This window comes from Lactuca virosa, chromosome 3 (genome assembly GCF_052849685.1).
Source record: "Lactuca virosa cultivar CGN04683 chromosome 3, Lactuca_virosa_CGN04683_v6, whole genome shotgun sequence".
NCBI lineage: Eukaryota > Viridiplantae > Streptophyta > Magnoliopsida > Asterales > Asteraceae > Lactuca > Lactuca virosa.
In genome coordinates this window covers 75,452,808-75,466,307 of record NC_136428.1, presented here as the reverse complement: position 1 = coordinate 75,466,307, position 13,500 = coordinate 75,452,808, and the positions used below count along the sequence as shown (strand labels likewise).

Sequence of the window (13,500 nt, the reverse complement as noted above, 5' to 3'; positions counted from 1 at the left end):
TTAATCGATCCTTATTCGGTTCCAGTTCCGGTTCGGTTTTCGGCCCAAACACTCATCCCTGCTTCATAATACTTGTTTAATAAAGGGCTATGCCATAAAAACCCTTAAGTTTGTTAGTTTTTATTGGTGTTACCCAAAATAGTATTTTAGGACCATTAATGTCTCAAATTTGCAAAAAAAAAAAAAAAAAAAATCAATTTTATCATTTTCGCAAATTTATCCGGTAAAACTGAAAATTTCTTCCAAACTTAAGGGCTTTAATAAACCAGAAAACCAAACTTAAGGGCTTTTATGAACCAGAAAAAAAATGGTAAAACCGAACATTTCTGTCAAACGTAAGGGCTTTAATAAACCAGAGGGTAAAATCGAAAAGAAAAGGTTGCAATTTTGAGGCATTAATGGACCTAAAATACGACTTTGGGTAAAACCGACAGAAATTTACAAACTTAAAGGTTTTTATGTCATTACCCCTTTAATAAATAATTAAAAGATATAATCTATATCAACCATATATATTGAATTGCAGTCTGCATAAAACTATTAAATGATTTTTGTTTCTTTTAAATCCAGCTACAAAATTCTTATATTGCAGTCTTCACTTAAGGGCTTCTACCTCTCCCGGTAAGTCTACAAAAGCCTGGAAACAAAATCTATGGAGCCGACCCGGATTCTGACCGTGAACCTGAATCCTCTGAATCTGAAGCATCAACCATCTTTTCTAGTGAATCCATATCACCTGCTTCAGCCACTGTATGCATCCGAAGCTTTTCTGCATCCTCGCTGCCAATTTCAACCAAAACTACTGTTAACCAATTTATCAGAGCATTTAATACTTGATTTTTTAACTTTACAAAAACAAAAAAAAAAAAAAAACCATTCTACTGCCTTGAAGTACAATATTTTTTGAGATTTTTTTTCTTAAAGAAGTAACTCTTTCTGAAAGGAATGATTAGATGCTTACTCTGCAACACCAAAGATTTCTTTCACTATCAAGGAGCTGTCTCTTCCACAGAACTCTGGGAGCTGGAGTGGTGCATGTTGGAAAGTCAACACAAATCAACATAAACACTGTTTAGAAATATATACATATAATGAACTAAAACTCAATTCCTTCAATTAAAATGCCCTTTACTAGATCAAAATCAATGCTATCACCAATTCAGTATCTTTTGGAGATTGCTAATGGTAAAAAAAATATGCATTTTTTGGACTACTATGCTAATGGAAATGACATCTAGAAGCATGTTCAAAAAATTCTTCAAACTGCAGAATAAAACATCACTTGATTCTAATATTGCCTTGGTTTTATTTTTACCTCTGAAAGATAGAAAATCTTTCCAAAAAGTGCTTGAACAGCAAGCTTTCTCCTTAAGCCCTTTTCAGAATATCCCGATGTATTCATCACAACTGGACCTGAAACATGGAAGAAATCATTTTTGAGCAACCAAAAACCTCCTCTAATTATATGCATACATTCACCACATAGAAGTATTGTGTTTGTTTAAAACATAAGCATGTCTGTTTTGTACCTTTATCTTTAACAATTCTCCTTGAGATATCATTAAGAATTTCAGCCACTTGGGAATCATCCAACATTGTTGTTTTTCTGAGTTGAATCAATGCTGCAACCAGTTTTGGGTTGAAAGGCTTTTCATTTAATGCATATCGGATGTATTTTCGCAAAATCTCCACCATGCTGAAGCCTGTCTGCATACAGAATAAAATGATATCAAAAACCATTGTCTTTACAAAAACTTTAATCAATGAATAAACTAGCAGAAGAGGTTGAATTTAGAAAACAAAGATACATGTAATTAAGACCAAAGTTTTCCATATTGTAAAGTCAAAAGTTAAATGTATATCATTATCACCTTCTGCATCAGTCCCATCAAAGCTTCCTGCTGTACTCCATTGCCCTCTTTCTCAAGTAACTCATCTACGGACCTGCATAGATCTGCATTTTTATTGACCTGAAAAGCATCAAATAATGTTTAGCAAGTTTCTTGTCAAAGGCAATAAATCTTCATCACATACTTTTTAGTCTTGCCAATTCTACATAGATGGAAAGCATTCTACATACTCTTTCCACCCAAAAATGCTACAGTTCTATTTTGAGTAACATAATACATCCTTTTTTTAGAGGATCCCTTTTATTGCCCAATAACAATCACTACAAAAGATGAGTGACAGTCCCAATTTCCAAATTATTTAAGGTCAAAATAACCAAATTTGGAGACACACTAAAGAAGTAGCAACAGAAAACTATATATTGAGACAAATGTAACATTACTATACTATTCCAAACTTTAAATCAAATTACTAATCAATTCCAATTCCAATTATTCAAGTAAGAATAATCACTTCAAATGCACACAACCGAACAACCCCTAAATATGTTCACTCTACACATTAAATGTAAGAATTTTGAGATGAGTTCTTTCTTAATTGACTGGGTGTTAGACTTATTTCATATATATGTAGACATGTATGAAAATACCCTCTTATTCTCAAACTTTTGGAGATTCAAATCCAACACTAACATAACATCATTGAATCTTGTTTGTATAGGCATATGTCCAAAAAGTTCGTCGTTTTGACTTTTTGAGGAGTTGTAAGCAGCTTAAACGGATGCACACAAAGTAAAGTAACAAAGAACAAATTCAAAGCAAGACTGTAATGAAAGTGAAATTGATGCACTAAATCAAACAAGAAAAAAAAAGGAGATATAGAGAAAGCCGGACTCACTAGCTTACGGCGAACTTCTTTGGGTGAAGTGAAGTTGCGAATGGTCTTGACAACCGCAAAAACAAAGGAGACTCCAACATAAGCCAAAGGGACAGCCAGAATCCATGGAAAGGAAGTTTGGCCGACTCTTGGACCAGGAAGTGCCTGTGTTACTGAGCCACTAAACTCGACAATGTCCAGAGCTTTCTCTTGTATCCATGGCAAATCCTCCTCGACTTCCTCCAGCTCATCCTCCTCCTTCTTCTCTGATTCTTTAGGGTTTGTATTATTCCTCGCTGCTGCTGCGGTGGACGAAACCAATCGACAACGACGAGAGGAAGTTGATAATAAGGGAGAGAAGGGCGCGTGGAAGGTAGTCAATTTCAATTGGGAAGATAGGCAATCCGTTGTTGTACTGGTGGTCGGGATTTTACTGAGTATTGACTTCGATGTTGGCTTTGGTGTCAGCGGCGATGGATGACTGTTGGTGGACGAGACAGCATAATGATACCCAAAAGCACTAGACATTGCCCCTTTCTCAGGATTTCGTTTATATGAAAGATAGGTTTAATTATCTTGTTCCTCCGATAATTATTGCAGCTAGTGTGTTTGCCAATACTCTCGCGGTGGCGATGGTTGGATACGGTGGTGCTACTGCTGCTGCTGAGCTGCAAGAATTGGATTTTGGCTTTTGGGCGTTACAACTTACGATTTACGAACACTGCTTTTGCCGTTTGGGCTTTTCTTTATGCATCAGGAAAAAGTTACTTATGGGCCGTCTATCCACTACTTACCGGTGACTAGACTAGACCACTACGAATATTCAATTACATGTACACAAAATTGCAAAAATGTCCGGTATGCATTTTTTTGGGGTTTTAATCCAAACCCCGATTTTTTTGGATTAGTGGTCCTTTTGAGCTAGTTTCATTGCGTTTTTGTCCCTAGAAACAGTGAAATGACTGTAATACCCTTGGGGTATTTATTTTCCATTTTTCTTTCATTTCTTTTTAAATCTAATACTAATTTATTTATTTTAATAATTAAAAAAATAACAAGGGGCCCACATTCTCTCTCTCTCTCTCTCTCTCTCTCTCTCTCTCTCTCTCTCTCTCTCTCTCTCTCTCTCTCTCTCTCTCCACCGTATACCCCCATATCCCATATCGTTTTTCTTTTTACCAAGAAGAACTCCATCTTCTTCATCTCTTAATCAAAATTCCACATACACTCACGCACACGACATACCTAATCAAAAGAAAACCCATAAAATCCAATTTTTAATCGATGTATGCATGTGTGTATGTGAAGTTTTTGTTTTGGAAATCGAATTTTGTATGTTCATCCCCAAAAATCGATTTGTATGTATATGTTTTCGTTTCTGAAATCGATATGTGTATGTGTGTATGAATCTGAAATAGTTTCAGAAGGTATATGTGTGTGTGAATCAGAAATCGCTCATTTTTCCTCTTGTCACTTACCCTCTCTCGTCCTTCGGTATCATGTGATTTGTGTGTTCGTAGTGTTCTTTTGCAAAATCGGATCTCAAGATTTAGAGAGAAGGAGGAGAGGGATTGTTTACAACAATAAGATAAAGGAAAGAAAGGTGGGTGGCCGTCGATATTGGAGCTCCAAGAAATCAGAGCTTCAATATTAAATAGATCACTCTGTTCTTATTTCTGGGCTACCAAAAATTACAGATGTGGGTTTGTCAAAATTGTTGACAAACGCAGCCAACTTCAACTGTGGTACTGGAGGCGATGACCGTTGATTGTGTTTGGTGGTTGATTGTGGTCTATAGATCATATGTTGAATATTTACCGTGGTTGGGGTGGGTTTTTCGGTGACAGTGAAAATCGAGCCACAGATGGAGAAGATGAATTGAGAAGGGAGTGATGTTGTAAACCGATCCTGACTGTGATGAAGAACACAAACATATATGAAAACAGATGGAGAAGACGAACATATCTGAAAACAAATGGAGAAGACTAACCCTAGACATGATTTCTCATTCTCTTTTCTCCATCTCCATTGACAACAGACGAGTTCAACAATTTGTTCTGGGTGTTTTTTTGTTCTTGGTGTTTTTTTGTTCATCTGGACAATTTTCAAGAAGAAGATGGGGAGAGAGAGAGAGAGAGAGAGAGAGGCCCAAATTAATTATTTATTTTCTTTTTCATTTAAATTAAATAGAAAAAAACATAAAAAAAATATATCAGAAGGGCATTATAGTCATTTCAATTTTACAAGGGACCAAATTTACGTACAAACATGGCCAAAAGGACCACGAATCCAAAAAAGTCGGGGTTTGGACTAAAACCCCAAAAAAATGCATACCACATGGACCATTTTTGCAGTTTTGTCTTACATGTATTTGCTTAACGGTTTTTTCAAGAAAATATACTTTTATTGATTTAACATTTAATTCGTTTGTTGTTTTCATAAAAATAAGACAAAACTTCAAAAATGGTCACTATGGTAATATTCAATTACATGTATTTGCTTAACGATTTTTTCAAGAAAATATACTTTTATCGATTTACCACTTAATTTGTAACGCCCGTAGATCCGGGCTAGTCAATTTAAGGACAATGAGCGTCAAAAATGACTTTTTGATGGAGGATTATTTAGAGGGATTAATCTTAACCAAGTTGTAGTATATGTCGCAAGGTTTCCGAAAATATAAAGAATGCCGAAATCCGAGTTATAACGAAGAAGTTATGACCTGTCGAAGTTTCGCGACAGAACCGGCACGACACAGCGCGACGTAAATAGTGAATTTATGATAGAGCGATATTTGGATTTAGCGATCTAAACGAAAGTCATAGAATACGTTAAACCGAGAGCGTGCATGAAAAGAACGCCCAAATCTGACTTCGTATGAGGAAGTTATGATTTTTCGAAGTTTCGGCTTAGCAGTGTACAGCCCGAAGTTCGAATATGAGATCGAGCGATATTTAGCCGAAACAATCTAAACAAGAATTTAAATCTCGTCGATAGTAGTCCAACGGTGAAAAGACAGACGAAAACAGACGTCAGATTAAGAAGTTATGATTTTATAACGGAGTTTTCCTGTCCCGGCCTACTAAAAATAATATATTAAAAATAAAGTCAAAATTAGCCAACAGAGTCTAAACGAAAGTTGTAGAGCATAATCTCACCTACGCGTGGATATAAAGAACATCGAAAACGGAGCTCGTATGCGAAAGTTATGAATTTTTGAAGTTCGAGGCACGCATACCAAAGCTTATCCGAACTACGCCCCGCGTAGATCTTCGTACGCCCAGCGTACTTCTTGTAGAGGCATTACGCCCAGGGTAATCAGGATTTATGCCCAACGTAAATCGGGGTTTCAGCTCCTATAAATAGAACTCAAGGGCTGCCGAGTTTTGTTGCTCAATTCTTCTCTCTCTCTCATTATTGCCTCGTTTTGCGTGCAACTTATACCCCGAAGCTCCGGTATCATTCCCGAGACCCGAAGCAAGTCCCGAAGCCCCGAGGATCCCGAGAAGTAAAGTTTCCGAGCCGAAATTCTGAAAGCATAAAGCCCGGTTTTGGAGAAAACATCCCGGTTTCATCGAAGATTATTGTTTTAATAGACGAGGTGCTGTCCGATCAATCGTCGTATCAAGTGAGTGTGTAGTTACTTTCTTCTACCGCATAGATAAGAAGTATTTGCTATAAAATATGTGCTATGTGTTTATACATTATTTGTTTATTTCAAATAAGTGTTGAATAAATGTTTTATACAAGTTTTAAACTGTATATGTATTTTTATCTACAAATATGTTGGGTTAAAACATGGGTAGTGTAGCACCCGGTTCCTGGTACGTATTTTCATTCAAGTATTTATAACATTTTGGCCTGGGAATCGGCGAGTTGAAGGCCCAACTCGTCGAGTAGAATCGACTTTGGACACGGGAGTTTAGTGACCTACTCGACGAGTCGGCAAACCGACTCGACAACTAGGTGCTGTTTGGGAGAAACCCTAAATTTGAGGGTTTGCACCCTATTTAAGCATCTCATTCAGCCTCCCTTCGTCCCTATTGCTCTCAGAACTCTCCATATCAAACCCTAATTGTTTGTGAAAAGATCTAAGGCCTTTGTGGTGGTTTTTGGTGATTTTGGAACACAAGAAGGAAGAGAAAGACTAGAGGAATCAAGAGGAGGCCAGAGGTGTTCGAGTTTGTGCACCCTCTACAGTTCTTTAGAGGTATAAAGCTGATACCTTGCTCTTTCATGTTTTAGATCCCTTTTTGGGGTGATTTAGGGCTTTTAGGAGCCATTCTTGGTGACCAACCATGAATGTAAGCATGGTTGGGGGTTAAGACTTCAGATCCAAGGTCTTTAAGGGGTTACAAGGCAGAAAGGGACTGATTTTGGAGCCTTGGAGAGCCCCATGCATCATAAAAGTCTGATTTAGGGCCATTTGAGCTCATAGTCCCATGCATGCACGTAAAGTTTGTAACTTTACGTGCTAGATCGATCCTAGAAGCCTAGATCTATCTTTTGGTCAAGTGTTGTACGTCAAAAATCGAGAAATAAGACTTGGTCATTCTCGACTCGGCGAGTCGTTCTTGGGACTCGGCGAGTCCATGGCTTGACTTCCCTTTTCTGTTATGGTTCAAAGGAACCCAGTGAGTGTTAGAGTGGTCTTAGAGGGGTCCGGGGGAATGACCCAACACATTGGACTTAGCCATATGTCACACCCCGCTAAAGCGGAAACACAGGGCGTGGCAGTACAAAGGGTTTCATCGCAAAAGTTAAAAGACAACACCAACCATAGTATTAAAAATCATTACAAATTCACAATGGGTTTGAACAACTTTTAAAAGAAATTACAATGTAAATTGAAATACAACACATGCGAATGCTCCTAAAAGTGAAGTGTCCCTAAGTGCCACTTACTCGATGATTCCTGAAAAAGCATGTAAAACGAGCGTCAACTATAAAAATAGTTGGTGAGTACTCACAGATAAACAAAATAATACTGGTTCCATGAATTGAAATCAAAGTTTTGATAAAAGTTTCCAATAATAAAAGTATATTGTTAAAATGAGTAAATAAGTTTGTAAAAACAAAGTTCTTTGTCATCATGAGAGATAAGGTATGTTGCCCAAATAAGATGCAACATTCATATTCTCATGGAAGAATAAGTTTGTTACTCAAACGAGTAAACAAGTTTCATTGCTAAAATGAGCAATCAATTTCGTTGCTACAAGGAGCAAACAATTTCATTGCTAAAACATGTATATAAGTTTTCAGTAATAAAAGTTCGTTGTTGTAATGAGAAACAAAGTTCATTGCTATAATTAATAACAAGTTTATTGCTATAACGAGAAACGAGTTTGTATGTGTATGAGCAAACAATGAGTCTCAACCAAACCTATGACTGAAGCCCTATCAAGATCTATGCTTATCGTTCCATAGATGAATATGGTATCATGCACTCCAGCAATAGGGCGAGTGAGGAGTTGTCAATTCCTAATAGCGCTATCCATAATGACCATTGGCTCAAAGAGTTAATGGTTAGAGATAAGGGAAGGGCCTTAGTATGATAAGTTCTCATGTTCCGTGTTGCATAGACATACATAGAGAGACATAGCAATACAATAGCAATCATGTTTGATATAAATCGATTTAAATACAACATGCAAATAATAGTTTTTCGGGACATGCTTTTCCACCCCAAAACATAAAAAAAACTGAAAATAGGGGAGTGCGTGAATACTCACAATATGCATTGAGATGATGCAAATGATGCCTTGAGCTAAGTTCCACTTGTACCACTATCGATTCCTACAATAATGGTATTCGCTAGTGAGTCTCTAATCGAAATCTAACACTAGTATACTTACTACTACAATAGAATTCGCCGCCTAATAAAGAAGAGATTAGGAACAATTTGTTCACTTCCGGGTTGGCTACTACATCTGGAAAAGATATATTTTGAAATAAGAAGGGGTAGCATGAATGAAAGAGAAACGATTGAGGGTAAGTTTCTAAAAATACGTACTAAGGGTAGGCAACGAAGTTTTGGTACATCTCAAATGTAAAGGCTAATTAAGTGTCGTCGACAAAATAAATTACGAAATGATTGAGCATCTCCGAGGCTATAATTACTACTACGGTTACTCTTACAATAATAAAACCTTATTCGAAGATTAAATATATTTAGAGAGTCATTGGTGCAAATGGAGGCGATGAAAATTTATGATAAATTAAATCCCATTGTGTATATAGCATTTTAAGTGTTTAGAAGTGATTAAAAATCTCAGTGTTATCAAAATGTGTGTTTAGAAATGATAACTAATCTCACTATTATCAAAATGTGTAATAATTCCAAGATAATGAAGATACATGTGTGGTGATCCAACAAAGTAGTAAAATAATATAAAGATTAATTAAGGTTAAAGGTTTAAGTCGTCATTAAAGGAATTTGTATAGAAATATTTGTATTAAACTTTTGAGAAATTGTCCAATTGTCTAAGTCAGGACAAATTCAAGTTTACGAGGAGTCAGAATACTTATGAAAACAAGTTTGAGAGTTTAGGAACTCACTGAAAATTGCAAAGTAATATACTATTTTAAGAAAGGTGTAAAAATGTTAATCTTTGAAAATAGTGCATTCATAGTTTAGTGTTTCTACAAAAACAATCATTTAGAGAATATATAAAAGTAAAATTCAAGACTTTTGATGTATTTAAAGAAAAGAAGAAGCATAAGAAAATGTATTCTTTCACATATATTTTATGGATTTAGAAAAATGATAAGAACAATGGTATTCTTCTTGTGTATTAATTATAAGAAAAATACAATGAAAATTACTTTTTAAATCAAGTTTCCGAATCTAGAATGAAAGAGCAATGTAAATAAGGATCACCTGTTTATAGAGATTTCAAAATAAAAACAAGATGTATATGATAAAAGGTGTAATTGAATATATCAAAGCTGACTAAATAAAAAGTATGCCTCACGACTATACACGTATTAATCGCTCAAAACGGAAAGGTAGACTTCTAGTCTTTATGTGTACGGACATGATACCAGGAGGGGCAAAATAGACAGAAATAAAGTTAGACAATGTATTATGTTAATATTATGGCGTGCGAGATCTAAAATCGGAAGGAGAGGGAGAAATAAAGTTCGGGGGAAAGAAAAGGAAGGTAGCGGCGGCAATGATTGTTATTGTTAACATTATAAGAACAATACATATAGGTAGATTTAAAACCAGGTTGAGATATATTTCAAACTTCAATATGTGATGTATATTGATGATTAATAGAAATGAAGAAGTTTTAAAGTGTTTTCTAAGGTTTGCTAAAAATTCACGAGTTATCTATTAAGTTAAACTCCATTTGTGAAAAAGAAGAAACACTAAAACTTGTAATTGAAAATCTGACAGTTTTGACCTTTTTGACTGGGGTCTAACAATGGTTAAAACGGATAAGGTAAAGACTTAACATATTTAGATGAATAATCGTGCATTGTCAAAAGTACGTCGCTGGAAGTTTAAAAGTGAACACTAAGTTTTGCAATGCTGTAAGTTTTATAAACTTTACAAAGTATAAAAGTAATTTGAAATAAAATAAATAAATGACGTATGTTGGAAATGTAGGAATTAGAGATTTCTTATAAACATGTTTGAATTTGAAAGTTGTAAAAATACCATGTTGGGTTTCAGGAAAACACATTTAAGTAAAGTAAAATGCCTAAATGAGAAAGTGGTCAAAAGAGCCAAAACAAAACTCGTTTGAAAGATCCGGTGAAGCTTTTACACGTAATATGAACTTCAATGTCATATGTCTAAGTTTTATAGCATAGAATTTAAACACTTTTATAAAAGAAAATGTTTCTAAGTTTTTAGAAAACGTGTCAAAATGGTAATCAAGGTTTAAAATGGTGTATATGCCCTTAAAAGCACATCAATCCATTGAAATGAATTTGAAATGAAATTGAAATAGCAAGGTTAAAACCAATATTGGTTAAATTGAGTTTTGAAGAAAAGTGTTAAGTTAAAGCAAGTTGTCAAAAGATTTTTAGCGAGAATATGGCTTACATTGTTAGGAAATGTCTAATAAGTTGTATGAAGTGGTTATAAAGTATTTTATCGATGATAAATAAAACTGATGAAACGAAATAATTTTTCGATGGAAGATTAAGAAGTAAGGAATAAGTATATTAGTGTAGCTGATCGTACCTAAATACTAAGGCGAATACAAGGCGAGTATAAGACAAGTACCGATGTCTTTTTCCCTAAGATAAAGGGCAAGAAAAAAAAATTGTTTGAAAAACGTTTTATGGTGTCAATGCAGTTTACGACCTTTTATAGAGGTCAAAGGGACATCTTATGTTAAGTTTTAAGCTCAAGGTGGAAACAACCTAGAGCTAAGTCGTAACGTAGTAATAAGGTCTCACGAATGGGTTAAACCTCCGTATCTCCTCGTGAGTTGAATCCGGAATGCCCGCCAATGGTATCCAAGTGATTATTTAGTGGAGACTCATCTACCTCCTTACGTGATGCTCCAATTCTCATCCGTGTCGATATCAAAACGCTTTTTCATAGTTGTAACTCTAGTATGAAGACGATGAAGAGGTATTGAGGAATAATTCGTATAGGTTTCGACTTATGATTATTACTAGTGTATATCTAGCTACTAACCTTACATCTAAAATCAATAGCTACCAAGGAATACTCATTCTCAGTACTAAGTGCATTGCTCCTAGAGTGGCTAGTGATATAACTTAAGTGGTTAACCTAGCACTTGATAAGGGACACGAATATTTCTAAATAAAGGCATTGTTATAAAAGTGCACTTAGTTTCTAAGTGTATCTAGATGAATGCCTATAATATGCAATGCCCGTACGCACACCGAAAAATTTTGTTTTTCAATAGTTTAAGTTGAAAATTGTTTTGAACATAATTCTACTATAACCGTTTCCAGCCTCACATTAACTTTCCTTAATTAAGCATAGTTGGCCAGGCTATACTTAATTAAAGTCCAATAATGCGTACTCGAATTAGTTATACCAGTAGTATGTTCTATATTTTAAAAACGTTTAGAAAATTTTTGGCTATAGTTGTGGTTTTCCAAAGGAAAACCGGTATTCTCTATAACCTTCGGCTCTGATACCATTTCCTGTCACACCCCGCTAAAGCGGAAACACAGGGCGTGGCAGTACAAAGGGTTTCATCGCAAAAGTTAAAAGACAACACCAACCATAGTATTAAAAATCATTACAAATTCACAATGGGTTTGAACAACTTTTAAAAGAAATTACAATGTAAATTGAAATACAACACATGCGAATGCTCCTAAAAGTGAAGTGTCCCTAAGTGCCACTTACTCGATGATTCCTGAAAAAGCATGTAAAACGAGCGTCAACTATAAAAATAGTTGGTGAGTACTCACAGATAAACAAAATAATACTGGTTCCATGAATTGAAATCAAAGTTTTGATAAAAGTTTCCAATAATAAAAGTATATTGTTAAAATGAGTAAATAAGTTTGTAAAAACAAAGTTCTTTGTCATCATGAGAGATAAGGTATGTTGCCCAAATAAGATGCAACATTCATATTCTCATGGAAGAATAAGTTTGTTACTCAAACGAGTAAACAAGTTTCATTGCTAAAATGAGCAATCAATTTCGTTGCTACAAGGAGCAAACAATTTCATTGCTAAAACATGTATATAAGTTTTCAGTAATAAAAGTTCGTTGTTGTAATGAGAAACAAAGTTCATTGCTATAATTAATAACAAGTTTATTGCTATAACGAGAAACGAGTTTGTATGTGTATGAGCAAACAATGAGTCTCAACCAAACCTATGACTGAAGCCCTATCAAGATCTATGCTTATCGTTCCATAGATGAATATGGTATCATGCACTCCAGCAATAGGGCGAGTGAGGAGTTGTCAATTCCTAATAGCGCTATCCATAATGACCATTGGCTCAAAGAGTTAATGGTTAGAGATAAGGGAAGGGCCTTAGTATGATAAGTTCTCATGTTCCGTGTTGCATAGACATACATAGAGAGACATAGCAATACAATAGCAATCATGTTTGATATAAATCGATTTAAATACAACATGCAAATAATAGTTTTTCGGGACATGCTTTTCCACCCCAAAACATAAAAAAAACTGAAAATAGGGGAGTGCGTGAATACTCACAATATGCATTGAGATGATGCAAATGATGCCTTGAGCTAAGTTCCACTTGTACCACTATCGATTCCTACAATAATGGTATTCGCTAGTGAGTCTCTAATCGAAATCTAACACTAGTATACTTACTACTACAATAGAATTCGCCGCCTAATAAAGAAGAGATTAGGAACAATTTGTTCACTTCCGGGTTGGCTACTACATCTGGAAAAGATATATTTTGAAATAAGAAGGGGTAGCATGAATGAAAGAGAAACGATTGAGGGTAAGTTTCTAAAAATACGTACTAAGGGTAGGCAACGAAGTTTTGGTACATCTCAAATGTAAAGGCTAATTAAGTGTCGTCGACAAAATAAATTACGAAATGATTGAGCATCTCCGAGGCTATAATTACTACTACGGTTACTCTTACAATAATAAAACCTTATTCGAAGATTAAATATATTTAGAGAGTCATTGGTGCAAATGGAGGCGATGAAAATTTATGATAAATTAAATCCCATTGTGTATATAGCATTTTAAGTGTTTAGAAGTGATTAAAAATCTCAGTGTTATCAAAATGTGTGTTTAGAAATGATAACTAATCTCACTATTATCAAAATGTGTAAT

The 13,500-nt window shown here is 35.1% G+C and overlaps 1 protein-coding gene across 1 annotated transcript; it reads right to left on the bottom strand.

The window, feature by feature from the left end:
• Nucleotides 1-498: 498 nt before the first annotated feature.
• On the bottom strand, nucleotides 499-3,456 carry LOC145166005 (ribosomal RNA small subunit methyltransferase J). Its single transcript, XM_079084930.1, has 6 exons — nucleotides 2,746-3,456; nucleotides 1,872-1,970; nucleotides 1,530-1,707; nucleotides 1,316-1,413; nucleotides 962-1,023; nucleotides 499-780 (listed from the first exon to the last, which is right to left on the bottom strand). The coding sequence occupies exons 1-6, from the start codon at nucleotides 3,250-3,252 to the stop codon at nucleotides 651-653; spliced, it is 1,074 nt and encodes a 357-aa protein (XP_078941056.1). The 5' UTR covers nucleotides 3,253-3,456; the 3' UTR covers nucleotides 499-650.
• Between the last annotated feature and the right edge of the window lie 10,044 nt (nucleotides 3,457-13,500).